Consider the following 25,060-nt stretch of genomic DNA (forward strand, 5'->3'; position numbering starts at 1 on the left):
AGTGGAGCAATATTTCTTGATCTCTAAAGAGCCTTTGAAACAGTCAATCATAACCAATTACTAAATAAGCTTTCAGAAAGTGGCTTCTTTCCAGTGGTTCCACAGTGATTTCACAACTACCTATTGATTTGATCCTACACTATATATCAAGCTTATGATTTCTAATTAAACTGAAAAATCTCCTGAGGAGTCCCACAAGGACATGTTCTTGGACCCCTTCTATTTTCATTATTTATTCACAATCTCTTGTGGGACCTACCCACACCCATCTGCATAATGCATGCAGATGACCTAGTGTTCGTTAGGCATGGGAAATCAGCTAATGAAATCTCTACAAAGCTGCAGTTTGAATTTGAAATCCTTTGGAACTGGTTAGCTAACAACAACTTTGTAAAAACCAGCAAGACTACTATTGTACTGTTTGGTGCATCTCAAAAGATTAAATGTGCCCTTATCCCTGCTATCACTGATCCCTCTTTTATCATTTTGTCTGCAACTACCTCTCAAAATACTTAGGAATTGTGTTAAATCCTTATCTCTTTTTACTCTTCGCATAAAGAACAGGTTAGCCATGTACATGGGCAACCTAAAGCAGCCTACAGATCAGTGGTGCACAACCTTTTTCTGGGGAGGGCCACTACATGAATTCTTACTGCATCTGTGGTCCACATTAAAACATAGTAAGTCGTTACGAGTTAACAACAGGTACAGGTGACTGGGATTTTTTCTTAAGACAGCAGCCATGAAATTGCCTGTTCTCTACATCAACTTTGCATTTAACTTTATTCTGGCTTGCAGCCATGACTTAATGCAAACTCTTGTAGAAAGTTACTACTGTTTACAGACTACAAGTTATAAACAAAGAATAGTTACTTCCGCAGCTAAAATTAGAGGTCTGCGCAACTGCAGTCAATTAGGTAAGCGAGCACCTGCTGGAAAGTTTGCGTGACTGGAGTAAGGCGTAGCATTTTTAAAAAAAATTTGGTTACTCTCTGGAGGCCAGACGGTGTTGCATCGAGGGCCGGATTTGGCCATGGGTCCAGATGTTGTGCACCACTGCTATAGATTATCCAATCTCCTCACTCTTGAAACCAGATGTTCCACAGCCATCAATGTACTCATTCCTAGGACTGAATATGGACTGCCCCCAATTGTTGCAAACACAGCTGCTAATACTACATCATTACAAACCACTGAGAATAAAATACTTTGCTTCATCAACTTAATTAATAATAGAGAACACATACACTACAATAAAGAATGGTAGCTGGCTTACAGTTTCATCAAGAAATGAGCTACTGCTTAGTACCATTACGTAATACTGAATATTGTCCAACTTTTAAAGATCAGTCTCTTTAATAGAGATTGTAATTCTACTCTTTGAAATACAGACACATATCGGTTAGCCAGACTCCCTTACAATTTAGTCACTACTGAAAAAGCCTTCTCTAAAAATGTACCTTCCATTTGGAACAAATTCCTATAAGAAACAGCTTACTAGCTTCAAACTAAAACAATATCTGATTAAACAGTATGCCTGTAAGTGCTTCAGAGATGTGGGCTACAAGAATACCTCTCAACCTCTTAGTGCAACAAATCTGGGCAAAGCCAGAAAGAATGGGGGGACAAAAGCCCAAAAAATAAGGACAGAATTTAATTATTGTTCCTATAAACTTAAAAAGTTGCTAGAATAAAAGGTTTTGCATTATTACATATTTTCTGAAGGATATAAAGTCTGAAACTCAAATGTTTGTTTTTATTTAGTATTATTTAGTGCCATCAATATTCAATAAATTTAAAAGAAAGCCGCATATTTTATGAGAAACAGACCAAAAATATGAGGCAAAAATCTGGACATTCTGCGAAAATCTGTACAGTTGAGTGGTACGACGACAAGGCACCTACAAAAGCAAAGAAGAATTATGCATTCCATCTACTGGCTTAAGTTAATATCAATTCAGCTATTCACCTATCAAAAAATTCAAAATGATCTTTTCCTAAATGAAAATTCAGTACCATGCTATACATAAAATCGTGTTATTGCCAATGTCTATGTAAACTTCTCTGGCCCAGGTCGTGACAGCAGAGGATCCTTGGACCAGTTCACCTACTCAGTCAACAAATTTGAAATAAATAAAATAAATTCTATGTTGTTGTTTGTCTTTCGGCTTTTCCCGGTTAGGGGTCGCCACAGCGGAACTCCGGTCCACTAATGATTGGCAGTTCTTTTTTTATGGTGTCGAGTTGCCAGCCCGACGCCCAACCTTCAATGAAGGCACGCCCATTCAACGCATGTCTTTCGAACACCCACTCCACCGCAGGGAGGACATGCAGACTCCGCACAGAAGGCACTCCCAACCCAAACCAAGAATCGAATGGGAGAACCTCTTGCTGTGAGGCAACAATGCTACCGCTGCACCACCGTGGTGTTTTTTTTTTTTTTTTATCAACCATTCAATTTATTATACACAAAGGTATAACTTTCTAGTCCGCAGCAGTGGAATTGGATATTTCTGATGTATACATGTCCCACTCTATTTCATTCACAAAAATAACCCATATGGGTAAGAAAACATCTGGGGGTTGGCACTGACAAACCAGATGAGTCTCTAGTTGTGCTTCTTATTTCTGGCCTATATGTCTTTACAACAGAAGCAGCAAGCCACTCAAAATGGCTGAACCAATGGAAAATTTAAATCTTAGACTTAAATGAGACTAACAGATGTACCAGTAACTCCCACAACTTAACAAAACTGAAAAGACATGGAGAAATACTTACCACTTTATGCCCCATCCAGTCTAAGCCATACAGAAAAAATCAATTGTAAACTATGAGTAAATATTTAAATTAAAAAAAAAAACAAGACAGAATAACACTCAAGAAAGCCACAGAAAAGTTACATGCATGTGATTATTGCCTGAAGCCACTTTAAATGGTTCTTACCAGTTTTTGAAGCTGCCTGGTCAGTTGCTGCTTTGACTGTCTTTAAGATGATATGCTGGTTTGTAGAAACTGGCATCCCTGCTCTCCTGTGTTGTTGCTGTTGCTGTTTCTTCTGTTGCTGCTGCTGTTTTAAGGCCTAGAAATAAGTCATACAGATACATCAGGCAGGCACTCAGAGTGAATGTTTTTTGTCATTAAGAAGCATTTCTCTGAAGTCTATAGCATCTGCATGTGCTTTTAGTACTTCTCAAAAAAAAAATGACTTGCACATCTGTGACAGTTACAAAATGTGCCTTAACGGTTTGATTTTTTATATTATGTTTCTATGGCCACAACAAGCTTCCTCTTTAAAAGCTTTAACATTGAATAAGAAGGCCCTGGTAAAACACCACATATAAAAGTTGAGTTGGTTTTAAAAACCCATGTATGTTTCTCTAGTTTACACCCATATTAAGAAGTCCTATTTGGACGTCCAAAACTAGCTTTTGCCACAATAGTGGTAAAAAAGAAGTGCTAAAATGAGACTGCTAGCATAAACAGATTTAAATCTGCAATCTGTTAGTCATCAACTTTGTTACAAATGCTGCCTAGTCCAAGTACAACTGTATGCCTATCAAAATCCCTGCATTCATGTACTGTTTTAAAATCATTTGAATCTGGGAAAAAGGACATGTAAGAAAATAATCCAACACACTGGATCACTTACTGATACAGTACCGACTTGAGAAGTATCACATAGCACAAGATACTTTGTCCTGTGGTCAAAAATGAAACAAGTCTTTAAAGCTCTCTCCCCTCCCACATACAAGTCAAAAAGATTTTAGCTGAGTCATATATACTAATTCTCGGTTTGCTGTCAAACGGATATGATGACTACATACATAACTACGATATGTTTGCCAGCTCTGACATGTACAGTGATCAGAGCAACACATGAAAATATACAAGGCCACTCCCAGCACACCAGGAACAGGCATATATCTCCTAAAAACACACTGACTTGTAAAGACACTAACTACTCTACCTTTTAAAACACTCAACAAAGGTGTTACAATGAGGAAATACATTATTTTGCACTTTTTCCTAGATAAAATGTTAGAAGTACAACATCAAAACAAAAGTCATATTTGCAAAACACTTTTAATAAATAGTGACACAAATCAATTCCAAGATCTCAGTCAACATTGTCAAAACCAGAATACCGCCAGGTAAGTGGACTATTCCATTGATCTTTATCAGCCACGATCCAAGCTCAAAGAGCAGAAAATACATCACAGTCTTTCAGTCAACAATATTATATACAAAATGACTACACAGTGAAATGCAGAACATAGTAAGATTGAATGTAGACAGGGTAACATTAAAACAATTAAATCCGTGTGCACTAAAAAAAAAATATACATACAAAATGTGACATCAGGTGTGCATAAAATACAGTACAATAATACAAACACTACAAAAACTCCTATATAATGTGAAATGTATGTGTCTGTAGGCTACAACAAGCCTACAGACCCTTGCATCATCTTGGACAAGACTGTGGATCACCTAACAGTCTGTGCTCTGCATCTCATCTTGGGATTGGTGATACTGTTTTTCTTCGGGTAAGAGAAGAAGCAAAGGAGCACTGTATCCCAGCGGCGTGTAGCTGTGGTGGGTCCAGCACTATCAGTAGCTATTCGAGTGACTCCCTTCTTTTATTTTTTCTTGACAAGCGAATTCTTTCTTTTTAGTAAGTACTGCTTGATTTGCGTCTAACTTCAGAATATCTGCCTAAATACTTCAATTATAAACCATAGATTCATAGGTCATTCCTAGGCTAATGGCACAACAGCCTTTACAAGCCTAGCCAGTAATACCTCAGATATGGGATGGGGTAGTATCAGGGTAGTGGGTCTTTGGATGTTGGAGCCCTGAGTCATTTCACAGACTACCTCTCTCCGTAAGGGAAATGGGTATTGCCCCGGGAGAGAATTTGACTGCCTTTGTCCATAAGGGTCATGGGCAGTACTCCAAGAGTGTATTTACAGTTCTCCATCCATTTAACCAATCTTGTTTTGTAGAGACTGAGGGACAGGCTTTGTTTTACAAAGATGGGAAGTATATTCCATAGACGTGGTATCCTTTGGGATACAAATCTGTCTCTCCACCAAGTTCTGTTAGAGTCACAAATAAAGGTTCAGGTCCATGGAACACTTAACTCATGTATAATTTTTATTGTGAATATGTAAGATTTTCATCAGGGATGGATCAAAGAATGTCTTGTAGGTTAGGCATAAGTCACCTATCAATAAATGATACGAGACAGAGTAAAGGGATAAGACTTTTAGATGGACTGCATACGACATGTCTTACTCTTTGCTTTTTTTTTTTTTTTTTTTTTAGTGAGAAACCTCTAAGGCCTCTCAAATTGGTGCAAGTGCCTGATTAGGTACATGCAGAAGGAAGCACTGAATTAAATTATGGGCCTGATGAGGTCTAAATACAATGGCACAGGTCTATATTAGAACACTGAAGTTTCAAAACTTTGAATGTTCTAATATCGACCCCTATTCAGCGAACGCTGAAAATAGCGAAGCTGCGGAACACCGATTTTTTTCCTAGGGAAGGTATTCGGTTGACCGTTCCTGTGGCTTTGCTATGTGCAGCACTGTGGTGGAAAGTTACGGGTCAGGATCAGGTAAGTGTGCGATTGTGTGGACGTGAGGGTTAGGGCATGGGGTAGGTGAGTTAGGGTCAGGGCGCGGGTCAGGTAAATATGCGATTGTGAGGACGTGAGGGTTAGGGCGGGGTAGGTGAGTTAGGGTTAGGGCGCGGGTGAGGTGAGTGTGCGATAGTGACCGACCTTAGGATTAGGGTTTGGGTTAAGGTAAGTGGATAGCTAGTGGTGTGCGTACAGTTTAGTGTAAGGTTAGATGTGGGATTTTTAGGTGTATGCGTGTGGACTGCTGTTTGTTTGGTGTGTTTGTGTTGTGTGTGTGTGTGTGTGTGTGTGTGTGTGTGTGTGTGTGTGTGTGTGTGTGTGTGTGTGTGTGTGTGTGTGTGTGTGTGTGTGTGTCGGAACAGCAAATTTTTTCCCTGGGAAAAAAATCGCTGTTCTGCATGTTCGATATTGTCAGCATTCGCTGAATAGGGGTTGATATTAGAACATTCGACGTTTTAAAAAGTCGATGTTCTAACATAGACCCCAATGGCACTATGACTTCCTTTGAACTTGATGCCATGGCTTTACTTGCAAGTTGAGCCACACAGAAGGATTTCCTCACTACTGTAGCTACCTGGTGATCAAAGTTTAGGTTACTGTCTATCTGTGTTCCTAGGTCCCTCACCACTGGGACTACTTTGAGGGGTGTGCTATTAATATTATAAATTGCAGGGATATTTGATTTACTGAAGGGTATGATTGTGCCGTTTTTAGCATTTAGCTTCAGACAATGGTTTTGTCACCCCTTTGTTTGTCATTTTTAGGCAAGTTTACAGGATATCAACATCATTTTGGGATTCAGTGATTGCTCCCAGCTTATAGCTGTTGGTGAACTTGGTCAGCCAGAGGCCCCCAACATAGGCCTTCATGTCAGAGAATGATGTACCAAACAGGAGGGGTCCCAAAATTATGCCCTGTGGGACACCACTAGTAACAGGTTTCTTAACAGAAGTGGATTCACAAATCCAGACATGTGCCCTGTCAGTGAGCCAGTTTGCTACTGATCTGACGATGTATGGGTTTATGCCTAACTCAGCAAGTTTATCTATGATCCCAAATGGGGGGATTGTTTTGAAAGCTTTGGTAAGGTCTATAAAAGTGGTGTGTATCATTTTAAACTCATCCATGGCCCTGTTGATTTTCTCGAAGAAGTCCATGAGATTGAGCAGGCAAGACATCCCTTGACAAAGCCAAATTGAGTCTGGTCAGTGTTTGGAGATTTCCTATATCATTACTGATCAACTCCATGATAATTTTCACCATGGCCTTGTAGGTAAGAATGGTCTAGCTTATGAGACAGTTGTTCCCTGGGTCAGTTGATGGACCCCCCCTTATGCAGAAGGACGACTGTTGCAGTCCTCCATTCCTTTGGGACAAAGTCTATCTGGAGGCTTTGGTTAAAGAGGGTTTTTAGTGGCCCTTACACATTGCCGGTGCTAGGTTATTTTGTGCCCTAGGCAAAACTTATTAGTGCGCCCCTTGTTTTACAAATAAAAAATTCAATATTTGTGTGGGAAGAAAAGCTCCAATATATTAGAAACATTTTTAAACAAACATTCACTATACACATGAACAGATATCAAACAACACATTAAGAATTACTTGTAACCTTGCTAACTATTTTACACTTATCGTAAAGTACAGACAGAAAAGTATTGTAATTCTAGCTTTGCAGAACTGTAACAGTAAGCAGCTGAGCTATTTGTTCCATTCACACAGCCCCAATCTCCACTCACAACCCCATCTACAGTATATGACTTAATCTTGCGAGGTTAAAAACAAAAACAAAAGCAGCAAAAAAAAAAGATGACACTGTCATTAATTAAGTATACTTTTTTCCACACAAAGAATACTTGAGTTCAGAGCTTGTGGTCGATCTTACTTCATTAAAAGGCACATTACTCTTGCAAAGCAAGACAGAACTGCAGTCATTCTCTTTGCACATAAGCATTGCCCCCATTCCAACTGCATACCCAGAGAACCTGCTTTGAGCTTACAATGTTTAAAATAACAAAAAAAAAGGCCATGGTTGCATTACTGTATTTCTTTCACATCACATAGTCAAGAACTTGCATGTGATCTTACTGCAGTTCACCCATACACACTGTACTCATGCAAGAGTACAGCTTGTTTCAACAACAATACATTGACAGACAGTCCTATTTATCTTGACCTACAAAACGATATTAGGTTAGAAAAACATTTCATCCTACGGCTGCCTAGAACACACTTCAGACCTAGTATATCTTCGACTCCTGCTAGGATATTAAATTTAAAAAAATATAATAATAATAATAAAGTCATCAACGGCACCCAAAACACACAGACCACTAGTATCTGGTTGACAATGCCAGACAGTGTATTACAGTATAAAAAAAACACAACAGTCCCCCAAAAAAAACTGCATTGCCAGTATCTGGTCAACCTTGCCAGCACAGTACAAAAAAAAAAAAAGAAAGCCATCAACAGCCTCCAAAACACACAGACCACTAGTATCTGGTTGACCATGCCAGTGTATTACAAACAAATACCCAAAAAGTCAACAGCCCCAAAACACATTGCATCCCTAGTATCTGGTCAACCTTCCCAGGATAGTTTATTAAAAAAAACAAGAAAGTCATCAACAGCCCCCAAAACACACACACTACCTAAGCTTACCTACCACTAGTATCTGGATGATGATGCCAGGAGTGTTAGAAAATCACAAACTGCCCCCAAAACAGCCAGCTCACTGCAGACTTCATGTTCTATTATGATCTGGTTGACCCTGCCAAACCCCAGGCCCAGGGTGTTAGAAACAAAGAACAAATATGTAACCAGTCCACCTTTTCATTTTAAACAGTATCTGGTTGATTCTGCCAAAAATAATAACTAATTAAATACATAAATTATCTGGTCTACCTGCCAGGAAAAAAAATTACAGAAAATATCTGGTTGACCTTGCCAGGACAAAAAAAATGCAATATGTAGTATTTGGTTGGCCCTGCCAAAAATGCAATATGTATATCTGGTAGGCCCTGGCTGCTGAAAAAATAAAAAATAAAAAACAGTCAGAAGAACCCATTATTTTTTTTTCACACTTACCTGAACTATCTGCTGTCATTCTGGTCTGTGGATTACTTTTCAATTAGCAGTAATACAATTTACACACGCCTCGCCTCGGAAGAAGACCCCATTGCCGCTCTCACTCATTGCTTTACCCAATGCAAAGAGCGGGAAGAGAGCATGACAGCAAGAGGATTAATCAGCGGCCACATCACGTACATGGTTGCTGACTAAACATTCCAATCGGACTCAGATCCCTGGCCAGAAACTGATCCTGTTGATCCCTGCATTTTCTCGTTAATCCGGACTGTTTTTAAAGCAGTTCGGCAATGTTTTTTTTGTTAAAGCAGAACTCAAGTATGCATGCGTGCTGCTCCGAGTTCCGCGAATACTTACTACAAGCTGCCCGGATGTACCCCCTCATGATCTGCACCCTAGGTGAATGCCTAATTCATCTTAATGGTGATGCCAGCCCTGCCCTAACATATTCTGTTTTAAGCTATTTAAGAAGCATCATGGAATGCTGTTGGGACCCAAAGAGGCTGTGTTTCTGGCTTTAGCGAGCGCAGTTAAGGACCTGTTCCCTCGTAATGACAGGTAAGGGGTGGTTGCTGATGTTTGTTTGGGTGTAGTAGGAGGTGATGGTGGTAGAAGTTTGAACTGAACTTGTCAGCCAGTAGATTTGCTATAGCTTCAGGCTGGGTGTAAGTGATTCCATTCATGATTAACTCGGCACATTGCTGAGCATTTCCCCTGAGATTACAAACGTAATTAAAAAAAGCCTTATGTTTACCTTTCGCCTGGGAGACTATCTTTGCCTCATAGTTTACTCTGATAGATTTATCCAGCTCTCTAATTTGTTTGTTTAGACTGGTGAGTGTCTTTTTGCACTGCTTGTCCATTCCATCTTAGCTTTGGAAATTATTTTTTCCCTTTTGTTGAATAGCCTATTTATCCTAAGGGTCCACCACTGTGGTCTATTTGTGCCAGTAATCACAGGTTTGACTTGGATAGGTACTGCCTCATCTATGCAGCCATGAATGTGGCTCCACAATGCTTTTGTGTACAGCTCAGAGTAGGCCTCAGTGTCATCTGGGTTCAGAGAAGCTTGGAAGTTTAACAAGATGTCACTTAGTCTGAGGTAACTGGCCTTAGCAAACTTCTTAACAGGTTTGGAGTTTGATGGGCATTCTTGGTTAGTTTTAATGCTATCAAGGTCAATTAATGGTCAGATCTTACCAGGGAGGAATTAATGCATGGGAAGGAGCAGCATTAATATGTTCATGAGTACTAGGTCTAGGATATTTGTACCACTAGTTGGGGAGCTAACTAGTTGTAGCAGAGTGTTTGCATTGATGAAGCCAAAAACCTCTGAGCAAGTGAATTATGAGTCATATAAGTCTCTCAGTTTATAGAAGGGTAGTTGAAATCACCCATAAGTATGGTGTTAGGCTGAATGTTAAGAGATTCCAGTATGTTTATGTAGGAGATGTGGTTTTCCAGACTCATGTTAGGGGATCTGTAGCTAGCAAGGCTATGACAGGGGGGGTCACATCTATCATTAGTTGGGCATGGAGCAGCTCAAGCGAATTATGTTTTTGGACCAGTCAAGCAGTGTACTTGTCCTTCATAAACACTGAGATACCTCCTCTCTTTGTTTTATCCTGAGCTGAGGGGGATCAAAATGTATGAAAGATATTGAAACCTTTGAAAGTCGGGGTGCTTTCCATAGTTTTGAACAATGTTTCCATGACTGCACATATTTCTGCATTCTTCTGGGTGAGGAGTGCTTCCAGGGAGTGCAGTTTTTTATTTAAGTTCCTAGCATTGAATAGCAGTACTTTTAGGTAGTCACAAGTAATTTTCGTTATGTTGGAGAAATAACAACTTGGCATGGCCTAAAAAAGGCACTATAGGGATAAATAAAGTTTTTGCCAGTAAACGGAACTCAAGTGGTGACAAGTGCAAACCATCTCTGGCAAAGCATTTTGGTTTGCCAATCATGTCTCCCCAGGCTGACAGATATTGGATAAACTCATTGTGAGACCAGAAACTAAGCCAACTGTTGAAGTTCAATCAGTTTTTGCTAGTACTATGGCATTATCATTGCTGAAGGTAGGATGCTGCTCAAGCCTAGATTCACTCCGCCCGGCATACATTTTCAGAGAGCTCCATCATGTCTCTCTTCATATAATCCAGTGTGAGCTAAGTGTTAAATCATTTACACCCACATGGACTATGACCGTGTCATACTGGTACTTGTGGTTTAAAGACCTAAGTGCATGGGCGATCTGGTGGATACTGGCTCCAGACAAACAGACAGCTCACTGTGATTTTCTACTTGTTTAGCCTGGTAATGGGCACATCAATATGTCTGGAATCCTTAATAACTAGAACATTTGGCTATGTGGCATGTTGCTTTATGGGTTTGGAAGCTGGGCTATTAGGATTTTCAGAGTTATGTGTTGTGTGAGGCACTGTGTTTTTCGCGAGTGCATGGGGCCACTGAGAGATGCTTTTAGGAGATCTTGGGAGGCTTGTGTAGATTACATGCGAGTACCTCCACATAAGTGGGACTATATGTTTGTTCCTTAGTGTTGGTAGTGAGTGTTTTGAGTGCAATACTAACAACCTGGTTGGGTTTTTCATGTGTGTATGTGACAACTTTGCCTTCAATGATATAGTGTATCTACATCTCTCACACACTGTGTTTGCTCTAAAAATTGCCAGTGAATATAAAGCAGTTACTACACTGCCTCAAGATGCTCATATTCGCCAGGCCAAAAACAGAGATGATAGGAAGTGCCTATCCATTATAACAGAAACTTAGTAAATGGGAAGGAGTAGGGGAAAGTCACTTAAAGGTCTAAATGACAGCATTTAGTAAAATACTATAAATGACCTGCAGTGCTGCTGCCTTCTATGCAAACTGGTGGCTCTTCGAGCAGCTATGAACAGTGGGAGACTATGGGGAGTATTTCCCATAGAGGATTTTAAACTGGAGAGGTCTGCTCATATACAAAGCATGGGTAGCCACATTTATACCAGCAGGATGAAAGACTTTTACACAGTTAAGCTCTCATGCCAGTCAGATAAACACATAATAAGCCTCCCACCACCAGTTCCTAACTTGGACTGGTTGAATCTGCCATTTGCTCCCACCAGAGTGCAGAATAAAACCCTCTTAACGTAAAATGAAGTGGTTTTAAAAACACAGAAAAACTATGCAAAACTTAGAAATATTTTGGCAAACTCAGAGAACTTTGGCAAATGTAGAACAGCTTTTGCAGTATCAGATGAGGTTAGGAAATATCAGAATAGTGTTAAAATGACCTAAGAGCAGTGCAGTAACAAACAGATGGTGTTTCTTTAATAAATGCAGGTTGAAAAACAGTGATAAATTCAACTAAATCAATAAATGCAGCACAGAACTGTTAAATAGCATGGAGATGGGTATAGCAAGTGCAAACAATACATATATCAGCTTTGTAGGTCCACAGATGGTTTTAAATGCAAACCAAGGTCTTGTAATCACAGGTGTCCACGCCAGGCACAGGGAAGCTCAGAATAAATAATTACAGTTTCACAGGAATGCAAGGCTTTTATACCAACAGGATACAAAACTTTTACACAGTTAAGTCCTCAGGCCAGACAGATAAACATACAATAAGCCTTCCACCAGCAGTTCCTAAGTTGGACGGGATGAATCAGCCCTCTGCTCCCACCAGAGTGCAGAATAAAACCCTCTTAATGTAAAATGAACTGGTTTTGAGCTCAAGTGCAGTAACAAATGCTTTACAACAAAAGGCATAAGTCCTGCATTATCAGGAATTCTTGAAATAAGTTCACAAACTACTACAAATACTGAAAAAACTTTATAAAACTTAGAAATATTTTAGCAAACTTAGGAGAACTATGGCAAACTCAGAAAGTGCAGTTTTGTACCTACCATAAATGTAGATGTTCGAGTGTACACCCTGCTGCAGTCATCACACTTGGGTTATCCTGTCGTCAGGCGGTCCCGCAGTCGGCCAGAATTCCAAAGTCTTGGTCTGGCGTTGGTTGCTGTCGCTTCTTCCCTGACATCAGTGCACCAGGGGTATATATAATGCATCCGACGCCATTTTCTTCAGTTTTTCTTGCCCCAGATGTCAGGTGCCCCCAAAAAGGTGGTCAGTAATTAGTACCAAATTAAGCAATTTTTGCACAAACACAAAATCCCTCCAGCTATAAGCAAATACATCAGGAAGGTATTGTAGAGATTTAGCCAGTTAGATCAGAGGGGATGGAGGGAGGGTAACCTGGACTGCAGCAGGGTGTACACTCGAACATCTACATTTATGGCAGGTACAAAACTGTACTATGTTCATCGTGTTACCCTGCTGCAGTCATCACACTTGAGTAGAATCCCAAAGCTAAGGATGGGTGGAGGAGTTATAGAGGGTTAGAGGAGGCTAGAAGGCCCTGCAGAACTGCAGTGGTGAAGCCAGCTCCAGTCTTAGAGTAAAGTGGTAAGTGATAGTGTTTGGTAAAGGTCTGTACTGAACTCCAAGTTGCAGCTTCCAAAATCTCCTTGGTTGGAACCCCCCTGAGGAAGGCTGTAGATGTAGCTGTTGCCCTGGTAGAGTGGGGCCTAATGATGGCAGGAACTGGTTTTCCATGATGGGTATAGCAAAAACGAATGCAATGTCCAATCCATTTGGAAATGGTTTGTTTTAATATAGCCTTCCCTTGTGAAGCTGTAGCATAGGATACAAAGAGCTGGTCAGATTTTCTGAAAACCTTAGTTTTATCCAAGTAGTAACGAAGTTGCCTGTGAATGACCAAGGAATGCAGGAGTCTTTCTCCTTTGTTCTGTGGATTTGGGAAGAAGGTGGGTAAGTGGATGGTTTGATTTAAAGCCACACTGGAAACCACCATAGGCATGAAGGAAGGATTAGTTCGTAGAGAAACTCTGTCTTGATGGAAAATGAGGAAAGGTTCCACTGCCATTAGTGCCTGCAGCTCCGAGACTCTTCTAGCTGAAGTTATTGCTAGCAGCAGGGCAGTCTTCCATGATAGAAAATGTAGATCTGCAGAGAAAGCTGGTTCAAAGGGAGGTAGCGTAAGTTTTTCCAGAACAAAATTGAGGTCCCATGTTGGTGTAGGTGCTCTCCTGGGGGGCCTAATGTTTTTTGCCCCTCTGAGGAACTGCCTTAGAAGTGGATGTGAAAATAAGGGTGGATCCGTGTTGTAGTGGGCTGAAATAGCTGATGCATGGATTTTAATGGAAGAAAAAAAAGTCCTTTGTGAAACATCTCAGTTAAATACTGTAGAATCTGAGGCATGTGAGGCTGAAGTGTGTTTTGGCCTTTAGCTTGGTTCCAGGCGCAAAACCTTTTCCATTTGTCCGAGTAGGCCTTCCTGGTGCTGGGCCTTCTAGCTTCCAGAATAACATCCATAACTGCTTGGCAAACAGGAGCTGGCTGGATGCTTAGGTGATTTGCCATGCAGCCAGATTTAAGGTTTTGAGCTGGCTGTGAAGAATCTGATTGTTTTGCTGTGTGAGCAAATGGGCAATTTGTGGTAAAATCAATCCAAGGTGGGCCCTGGGCCATATTCCTCAATAGTGGGTACCAGTGCTGGCGTGGCCAGTCTGGGGCTATGAGTATCAGTCGTGGTCTCTCCTTTCTGACTTTCAGAAGCACCTTTGTGAGGAGAGGCAATGGAAGGAAGGGATATACTGTCAGGTTTTTCCAACTGAATGAGAGTGCGTCCACTTTCCAAGCTTGATGGTGAAGTGTCCTTGTACAAAATTTTGTTAGCTGACAGTTTTGAAAACTGGCAAACAGGTCTATGTTTGGAAGGCCCCATTTTTGAGTTATCATTGCAAATACTTGTGGATCCAGTTTCCACTCGTGGGGATCCATTATGTTTCTGCTGGGGTCGTCTGCCAATGTGTTCTTTTTTCCTGGCAGGAATTGAGCTTGTAACTGAACTTGGTAAGCCAGAGCTGTGTTCCACAAGGTCATTGCTTGCCTGCATAGAGGGTAGGAGTGTGTATCCCCTTGTTTGTTTATGTACCACATTACTGTGGTGTTGTCCGTCCTTATTGTAAGTTGTCCTGGATGTAATAGATTCATGAAGGCTGTCAGAGCATTCTGTACAGCTAGCATCTCTTTTTGATTGATGTGCAGATTCCTTTGATCTGCAGTCCATACGCCTTGAACGCACTGTCCTGCCATGTGTGCCCCCAGGTGTATTCCGATGCATCTGTTGTCATAGTTTGCCTGGCTGGGGGCAAGGTGAAAGGCTGACCCTTGTTGAGGTGACATGCCAGTGACCACCATAGAAACTCCTGTTGTAGGCAGGGAATGAGAGATATCATTGTGTCCAAGCTGTGGCTGTGTTGAGACCATACACTTTTTAGGTACCACTGTAATTTCCTCATATGCAGCTTTGCAAATGGTATTAGTAGTATGCAAGATGCCATGAAGCCCAAGGCCTGCAGATTTTTTCTTGCAGGTAGTTGGGTCTTTGTTGCCATTGTTTTTAAATATTGAGTCAGTTGTAGTTGTTTGTCTGGCGTCAGATAAGCCTTCTGGGCCATTGTATTCAAGCTGGCACCCAGGAATGTCATATTTTGTGAGGGTACTAGTTTTGATTTCTTTTCGTTTACTGTGAACCCCAGACAACTTAGACGATGTTTTACAAAAGCCAGATGTTGTAAGAGAATGTCCTTGCTTTCTGCTTGGATGAGGCAGTCGTCCAGGTATGGGTATATTTGAATTCCTCTTTGTCTGCAGTATGCAATTACTGGTGCCAGGCATTTTGTGAAGACCCTGGGCGCAGTAGATAAGCCAAAAGGCAGTGCAGAGAATTGGTAATGGGTTGAACCTGCAATGAAACGGAGGTATCTTCTGCAACTTTGTCTGATAGGGACATGCAGGTATGCCTCCTTGAGGTCCAACGTTACTAGCCATGCTTTCTTGCCCAACATGGGAAGAAGCTGCTGTAGTGTTAGCATCTTGAATTTGGGTACTTGTAAGAAGGTGTTTAGAATTGAAAGGTCCAGAATTGGTCTCCAGGCATTGTCCTTTCTGGGAACTAGAAAGAGTCTTGAATAAAATCCTTGGCCTTGCTCTCGTGTAGGTACCAGTTGAATGGCTCTCATGTCCATGAGAGCTGTAATTTGTTTTTGTGCCACTGCCCATTGATTTTGTGGCAGGTTTGGCATTCCTCTTTTCATTGGCAAGGTGTGAAAATGGAATCTGTATCCTTGTGAAATTATGTCTAGGACCCATTTGTCCTTTGTGACAATGTGCCAGTTGTCTAAAAAAAGTATGCGTTTTCCTCCCAGGGGGACTGCCAAGAGAGTGTTGCTTGGCCAGATGAGGTGCAAGTCATTGAGTTTGCCTTCTGGTAGTTTGGGACCTGTCTTCTCCTCCCTTCTGTGTTGCAGTGCCCCATTGTCGAGGTTTGTATTGGGCTTGTGGTTGTCCTCTGCCTCTTGGACGTCTGTATTTACCCCTCTGTGGTCTGTCAGTAGCTGGAAAGGACCAATTTTTTGTTGGCCAATTTCTGCTGAAGCGAGAGGGCTGTACCTGTAGAAAATCTTTGACTGTCTGCATAGATTTTGCCTTATCCTCCATTTTCTTTAAGACTTCTTCTGCTTTAACTCCAAAAAGAACATCCTGCTGTAAGGGAGCATCTAGAAGCTTTGCTTTAACATGATCAGGCAGAGTTTGTTCCTTTAACCAAGCATGCCTACGTATAACAGACCTAGTGACAGCTGCTCTGCAGGAAGCCTCCAAAGAATCAAACCCACATTGTAAAGTATGTTTGCCCACCTGTTCAGTTGCATGCAACAGATCCTGCATTTCTTTCAATTCAGACTGTTGTGGAGTGTGCTCATTTTTTGTTTTAACTGAGACATTAGAAATTGCTGATATTTTAGCATGTGAAATTGGCAATTTAGTGCCCTCATAGCTAGAGTGTCTGAGGTGTAAACCTTTTTCCCCCACCTGTCTAGTGCTCTGGAGTCCCTTTCAGAGGGTACAGGATTTTTTGCCATAGAAGCCTTAGCCCCTTTGGGACCCTGGGAGATAGTCTCTGGATCAGCAACAGGGCTTTTATAAAGGAATTTGTGGGAATCAGGCACTCTATAGTATCTGTCAGGTTTGGCTGGAGCAGGAGGCAGAGAATCTGGGTTCAAACTGGATTCTAAGTAAACATAATCCACAATGTCTAAAACTGGGGGGATGGCAAGTGGTCTGTGCTGGGGAGTAAAAGAAACTCTCTGAGCCTTTTCTTTGAGTCAGAGTAGTCCTGACCTTCCCAGTGAAAATGTTCCCTCATAGTGTGTAAAGTTTCCCCAAAGGAGTAGTCTTCAGGAGGAGAAGCTGAGGGAATAGAATCCTCAGCATCAGAATCTTCATAAGGGGAGAAGGAGTAATCTTGGTCCTCAGAGGAGCCTGAGGAAATAGACACTTGATCAGAGGAGGCATAATCTTCCTCTTGTCTAGGCCTTTTGTCGGGTGGGGGTTGGGAACCCCTGATTAAAGAGATCAAATCTTCAGCCATTTTGAGCATCTGTTTCTTAGGCATGGGGCCTTGAAATGGAGACTGAAGTGCAGTCTTTTTAGGTTTAATAGGAGTCTTAAGCTTAGGATACGTTTTTATGGTGAGCGTCGTCGGTCTGAAGACACCTTCAGAAACTGAAGGTGTTTCTGCAGCACCGACATCTCTTTCAGCAGTGTCGTCGGTAGGGGCTAAACAAAATGGCTGCGTTGGCCTAGCACTCTCCGCCAAAGGCTCCGAAGCGGTCTTGGGTTCCAGATCTGCGGTAGTCAGGGGCCGCGTCGGAGCCTCACTGAAGACCGGTGAACCGGAGACCGGTCCAGCCGAGGCCTCGGAGTCTGGCTTGGGTCTAGGCTGCCTGTCCTTATCCTTGCATTTTTTGTGTATGCCGGTAGTCGGTTGCTCCGACGGCATTGTGTAGTTAAATTTTCTACCGAAGTAGTGTCGTGCAAAATCAAAGCGTTTTTTTATAGTACGCTTATTAAACCTAGCACAAAAACGACAACTAGTGACGTCGTGGTCTGGGCCTAGGCAAGGTATGCAGTAAGAATGAAAATCCTTATGAGGTATTTGCTTCCCACAAGAAATACAATTGTTAACTTTTTCTGACATCGGTCTGAGGCAAGAAAAGTTTCCCCAACGGGGTACTTAGCTTTATTGAAGACTTCGGATCTGAAATCCGACATCGAAAATCTCAGGAGTCGGCCGACCGGCACTTGCGAACTGCTTCTGCTTCGGGCACCGCGCGGCAAGAAAGACTGAAGAAAATGGCGTCGGATGCATTATATATACCCCTGGCGCACTGACATCAGGGAAGAAGCGACAGCAACCGACGCCGGACCAAGACTTTGGAATTCCGGCCGACTGCGGGACCGCCTGATGACAGGATAACCCAAGTGTGATGACTGCAGCAGGGTAACACGATGAACATCAGCTTTTGCAGTATCAGAGAAGGTTAGGAAATTTCAGAATACTGTTAAAACAACCTAAGAGCAGTACAGTGACAAACAGATAGTGTTTCTTTAACAAGTGCAGGTTGAAAACAGGGATAAATTCAACCAAATCAAAAAATGCAGCACAGAACTGTTAAATAGCAAAATAGCACTGAGATAGTACAAAAATACTTGTAGGTCCACAGATGGATTTAGCTGCAAACCAAGGACTTGTAACCACAGATATCCAAGCCAGGCACATAGAAGCTCTGAATAAATGAGCACAGTCTCACAAAAATGAAAGGCTTTCATACCAGCAGGATATAACATTTTCCACAGTTAAGTTCTTAGGCCAATCAGATAAACACGCCTAAGATCTACTCGGATGGGATGAATCAGCCCTCTGCTCCCACCAGAGTGCAGAATAAAACCCTCAATGTAAAATGAACTGGTTTTGAGCTAAAGTACAGTAACACATGCTTACAACAAAAGACAGAACTCTTGTCGTATCAGGAATTCTTGAAATACGTTCACAAACTGCTACAAACACAGAAAATCTTTACAAAACTTAGAAATATTTTGGCAAACTCAGAACAGCTTTTCCAGTAAAAGTTAGGAAATATCAGAACACTGTTAAGACGACCTCAGACCAGTACAGCAACAAACAAATTGTGTTTCTTTAACAAGCAGAGGTTGTAAAACAGTGATAAATTCAACAAAATGCAGAACAAAACTGTTAAACAGCAAAACAGCACTGAGATATGTAGAGCAAGTGCCAAAAAAAACTTCCATCAGCTTTGTAGGTCCAAAGTTGATTTTAGATGCAAGCCAAGATCTTGTAGTCACAGGTGTCCAAGCCAGGCACATGAAAGCTCTGAATAAATGAGCACAGTCTCACAAAAATGCAAAACTTTTAAACCGGCAGGATAGAAGACTTTTACACAGTTAAGCCCTTAGGCCAATCAGATAAACACACAATAAGCAGTTCCCAACTCGGATGGGATGAATCAGCCCCCTGCTCCCACCAGAGTGCAGAATGAGAAGTTATGTACTTACCATAATGTTCCATGTTAGTTGTCTTCTTCTCGCCTTCTTTCTTGCTGGATGGGTTCGGAGCCGAACCTTGGCTCCGACTCGGCCTATTACTAAAGCTCGAGAGCTATTTTTACCGGCCCGAGGCTATCCTATGTCCCATAATGCTAGGCGTCATATACCCAGATCTCGTTTGATAGCTAACACTATGGACATACATGTCCCACCACAACAGAGAATATATATATATATATATATATATATATATATATAAATAGAAGCTCTTGTAAATATATACATAGCTCTTATAAGAGTTACCAAGAGAAGCAAGAGAGCTAGCTGAGGAGATAACCCTAGTGATGAAAAATCTCACAAGATACTCTCAGTCTTTCCAGGCTAGGGGATGGAGGTGGTCCGCTAGAAAGAAGGCGAGAAGAAGACAACTAACATGGAACGTTATGGTAAGTACATAACTTCTCAATGTTAAGTTGTCAATCTCGCCTTCATTCTTGCTGGATGGGACAGCATCCCTAGCACCTGGGTCCTGGGTGGCTCAATGGAACAGACTCTTGAGTACAGTGGAACCAAAATCAGCCTGGCTTCTGGAGGCCATGTCTAGCTTGTAATGAGAATTGAAGGTATGAGGAGAGGCCCATTTGGCCGCTGCACAAATGGAATCCATTGGCAATCTTGCCTGAAAGGCTACTGAAGAAGCTAATGCTCTGGTCGAATGAGCTCTGGGCTTAGAAGGGAGCTCTTTATGCCTCAATTGGTAAATCAACATGATAACAGAGGTCAACCACCTGGACAAGGTTACTTTGGAAACAGGCAGGCCTTGCTTCCCTTCCACGTAAGAGAGGAAGAGCTGGTCTGATTTCCTCGTCTGCTTAGTTCTATCCAGGTAGAAGCGTAATTGACGTTGAACATCCAAACAATGTAACTTTTGTTCAGCCCTATTGGTATAATTTGGGAAGAAGACAGGCAGATCGATGGTCTGATTCAGATTTTTTTCAGAGAGTACTTTGAGTAAAAAGGATGGATTAGTCCTAAGTGACACTCTATCTTTGTGAAAACAAGGTAAGGAGGGTGAACACAAAGGGCTTGAAGTTCTGATACCCTTATTTATTTATTTATTTATTTATTTATTTATTTATTTATTTATTTATTTATTTCAGTTTGATTACCGGGGAGGTCCACTGGGCGTTGGAGCCTGTTTTCAGTGGAGGCCCGGGGAGAAAAGCTCCAACACAAGGAATTATTACAGTTCAAATATTTTGATTACAAGGTAATATCAATGTACATGCAAAGTTTTAGGAACTGTGAAATACAAAAAAAATTTCAATGAACATACAAAGTCATAGGCACTCAGAATTACAAATAATAAGGCAGTTACATAGGGAATATAAATGAGCATGCAAAGTCATAGGCACTCTGAAATTACAAAAATAATTACACAGAACATTCATAGTCATAGGCAGTCTGAATTACAAATATCAGGTAGTTTCAAAAAAAAATTTTTTTTTTTTTTAGGGAGAAAGACAACCCATGATGAGTATTGTTTTACTATGTAGTTCACTAAGTGTAATACATTTAGAAGAGAATAGGAAGAAGAATAGGAGGAGGTTAGTCAGGGGCAAATGGGGTAGAAAGTTTAGGATTTGTAGGCAGAAGAGTGCAGTTTCAGATTCTGTTATGATAGAGGTAGGAGTGAAGCTGAGTTTTGAAGTTATTTAGGTTGGAACATGTCCTAAGTGACAAGGGCAGGGCATTCCATTTTTTAGCAAGTGTAAAGGATAAGAGAAGCTGGCCAGGAGGGTGCTGGGGTTTTTGAACTGTGATCAGGTTGTGTTTAGAAGATCTAAGTGGTCTGAGGGGGGTATAAGGGTGCAGAATATTAGAAAGGGCAGGGCATTTAGAGGGGTGTAGAAGTAGTTTGAAGGCTGTGGTGAGTTGGATGAGGTTGAGCTGGTTGGGAAGTTCAAGCCAGTTTAGGGAGTGAAGGGAGGAGCAGTGATGAGAAGAGGATTTGGCGTTTGTGGCAAATCTAGCGACTTTGTTGTAGCATAGCTCTAGGTTGGTGGTAAGAGAGGATGAAAGATTAGTGAGCAGGGAGGCACCATATAGGAGGGTAGGAAGGAGGAAGGTAAAGGCAAGGGTTGCTCTGGAGTGAGGGGAGAGGAAGTGTTGTTTCTATAAAGTAGACCTAGTTTTATGTGTGTTTTTTTGATGTTCAGTTGGATATGGGAATTACATTTTAATTGATCATCGATTGTGACACCAAGAAGTTTGGAGGAGGGTATGATTTCGATAGGGGAGTTATTGAGGCTGGAGATTTTTAATGACTTTTTGTCAAGAGAGGAGGATCTAGAGGGAGAGAAAAGGAGAATCTTAGTTTTACTGGCATTTAGGGAGAGGTGATTTTGTAGCATCCAGTTTTCAGTGGTTGAGAAGGCACTTTGGGTTAGGGCTTGGAGGTCTATTAGGTTAGGGGCGGAGCAGATTAATGTTGAATCATCTGCATATTGTACAATAGTTGTGTTGGGGATGGCCTTATGGAAGTCATTTATAAAGATATTAAATAGTAGAGGGCCGAGTATAGAGCCTTGAGGTACTCCAGTAGGGGTGGGAAGAAAGGTAGAGGTTGCTTGGCCCCATTTTACCGCTTGGGATCTGTTAGAAAGGTAGCTGGAAAACCAGGAGAGGGATTCTGAGCCAAGGTTGAGATTTGATAGGTGACTTAAGAGGTGAGTGTGAGAGATGGTATCGAAAGCTTTTGATAGATCTAGAAGGACAGTAGATACTATGTTACCGGAATCACGAGCAGAGTTGACTGAGTGCAAAAAGGAGAGAAGGGCAGTGTTAGTACTGTGTCCTGGGCGGAAGCCGTGTTGGGTAGGAGAGAGAAGTTGGTGTTGGGTGAGGAATGGCAGAAGTTGTAAGTGGATACATTTTTCTAGGATTTTGGATATAGGGGAGAGAATGGCAATAGGGTGGAAATTTGTGACTGTACAGTTTTTGCCACCTTTGTGGAGAGGTAGGGTGAAAGCGGTATGCCATAGTTTGGGTACGTAGGATTCAAGTAAAGATCTAATGATTAGGATGCTGATGGGAAGAGCAATAGAGTCAGAAGCAATTTGTAGGAAGGCAGATGGGATGTTATCGGGGGCACTGGAGCAGGGCTTTAGTTTATGAAGGAGTTTCTTTATTTGGTCAGTAGATACTGGTTTTAGTTTGAAAGAGGGTGGGTGAGAACAGTTTGAGGAAGATAGAATAGTGGTGGGAGATAGGTGATTGTTAGGGAATGTTTTAGTCAGTTCAGCGATGGAAGATGTGAAGAAGGAACTAAATAGTGAGGCTATTTCGAGGTCGGTTTTGCTGGTGTCAGGACATGGGTTGTTTTTAGTGCCAGGTCTGAGGAGTGAATTGATGGAATTCCAGAATTGTTTGGGGTTTCTAGCATGGCTTTCTTGTAGTTGGATGTAGTAAGATTTTTTATCTTAATGATTTGTTTCTTGGTGAGGTTTCTTAATTGCTTGTACTTAAGGAATGTTTCGGGCTGTTTGAGTTTATGGTAGGTTTTCCAGGTTTTATCTCTTAGGAGCATTAGCTTTTTTATATTTTTGGTGAGCCAGGGGGAGGTTTTTGCCTTAAGTCTAATATTTCTAGGAGGGGCTAGAGAGTTAAGGACTGTTAAAAATGTTGAATTGAAATAGTGGACAGCTTCATCTAGTGGTAATAGTCTTAAAGGGTTTCAGTTGATGAGTTTAAGTGAGTCAGAGAAGGAGGTAGGATTAAAGTTAGAGAGGTTTTGAGTGAGAATGTAGTGATGGGAGTGGGGAGGGGAGGAAGTAGCTCATATGGCATAAGCAGGGAGGTGGTCTCCTAGAGAGTCTAGAAAGGTGTCAGATTTTATTATTTTGTTTGGATGAGATACGAGAATCCAGTCAAGTATGGAGCCAGGAGGATTAACTTTGTTTGGTCTGGTAGTGAAGTTAATGAGTTGGGAGAAATTAAATAGGTTGATGGATATTGAGGGGTTTGGGTTTGAGATTTTACTCCAATCGATGTTTACATCACCTAAAATGAAGGTTTCTAGATTAATATTAGAGGAAGTCCAGGATAGGATGTCTTCTAGAGTATTAGTATTGTTGCCTGGAGGAATATAGAGACAGATAATGCAGATAATTTTGTGGTTGTTCAATTTTAGTAGGCCAATTACTAGTTCAGTGTTATTGAACGATGGGATAGGGTTTGGGTATGGAGTAATGGACAAGAGGTCGGAGTAGACTAGAGCAACACCACCACCTCTTTTATTAGGTCGGTCGTATCGTAGAGAATGGAATCCAGGGGGTAGGAACTCAGAGTCATTCATGTCAGGTTTTAGCCAGGTTTCAGTGATAGCTGCTATATCAGGGGAGTTGTGGTTGAGCCAGGCATGGAAGAGGGATAGTTTATTGTTTAAGCTTTGGGCATTAATGGTAAGGAATTTCAGTTGTTTGTTAGAGGATTGATTGTAGTTGTTAGGGGGGTTTGTGGGATGAGAGGTAGGACCTGGGTTGGGGTGAATGTCTCCAGCTAAGTGAATGATTGTGGGAAGGGGAAGGTTCTTTTTAGTTTTATTTGTAGATGGAGGAGGCTGGTAAAAATGTGGTTTACATTTAAGGTTTGTGTCTGGTGTGAGAAAAAGTTTAATTTTCATGACGAGTAATGGGAAGGAAGGAATTAATGAAGTGGATATGTTGTGGTAGTGAGCGACAGGGTGGTGTAGGGGAATAAGAGGAGGCGGAAGTAACTGGATATGAGTATAAGAAGTGATGTTGTATAGGGAGGTTAGAAGGAGAAGGAACGATGACAGTTGAAGGGTTTTGAGAGGAAGGGATAGCATGATGGTAGTGGTAGGAAAGTACGTTGTGGTGAATGTGAGTTTGTAAAATTTTAGGGGGAGTGGTTACAGGGAAGATTGTAGGGGGAGTAGTTACAGAGAGGAAGGGGAGGGTTTAGGAGATATTGGATTGGTTGGAAGAGAGGGGAGGGAGAGATAGGGGGAGATAAATTTAGATGTACTGGGGGCGGGTGGAATTTGGGGGCAGGGTAGGGGAGCGGAGTGAGCCCGAAGGGCGAACGGAGCGGGCAGAGCCAGGAAGGCTGGATGAGAGCAGGAAACCTATCAGTGGACTGCTGAAGTGCTGAAAGGTAAGTACTGGGGACAGGGGATTTAGCAGAATGGAGTGAGCTACAATGTTGTAAAGTCAAGTATTGATACAAAAGTAAAGAGTAGGTAGAGCTTGTATAAAGAATTACAGAGATGAGAAACAACAAATTGTGAGAAATTGAGGATAAGGGGGGAGGCCGCCACCTACTGGATAAATGCGGTAGTGCACCAGTAGTTCCACCGAGGTAGATCCCTAACAGGGCTAATTAGAGGGAAAAAGGGAACTAGAGAAGAAAGAAAAAATTAAATAAGTAGGTAGACTGCTGGATTTCCTGGTAGGGGAGCTTACTGAACACCTAGTCGGCCTTTGGGTAATTACATAATACAGAGGTTTAGCCGCCGTAATACATACTTTCTCAACCTTCTAGGAAGGTGAAGTGCTGAAGTGATAGCTACTAAGAAGAGAGTTTTCCACGAGAGCAGCTTTAATGAACAGGAAGCTGCCGGCTCAAAAGGAGGGAGAATTAAAGACGACAGCACCAAATTTAGGTCCCACGGAGGGGGAGGATCTTTTACCGGAGGCCTAAGTAAGAAGGTTCCTTTTAGAAAGGCTTTGCAGAGCTTGTGGGACATAATGCTAGTCTCTGACAAGCCAACGTGGAAATTTGCAATAGCTGCCAGCTGAACTCTGA

At 41.6% G+C, this 25,060-nt stretch overlaps 1 protein-coding gene across 1 annotated transcript in view; it reads right to left on the reverse strand.

Annotated features, from left to right (window-relative positions):
* ASXL2 (ASXL transcriptional regulator 2) overlaps positions 1 to 25,060 on the reverse strand; it is a 2,483,396-nt gene that overhangs the window by 550,694 nt on the left and 1,907,642 nt on the right. The window contains exon 6 of the mRNA XM_044062884.1: positions 2,945 to 3,080. Within this exon, the coding sequence (XP_043918819.1) occupies positions 2,945 to 3,080 (136 nt within the window). The remainder of the gene's footprint in view (positions 1 to 2,944; positions 3,081 to 25,060) is intronic.

The sequence above is a fragment of the Protopterus annectens genome, chromosome 2.part1 (genome assembly GCF_019279795.1).
Source record: "Protopterus annectens isolate FY-2018-M chromosome 2.part1, PAN1.0, whole genome shotgun sequence".
In the NCBI taxonomy this organism is placed as follows: domain Eukaryota; kingdom Metazoa; phylum Chordata; order Ceratodontiformes; family Protopteridae; genus Protopterus; species Protopterus annectens.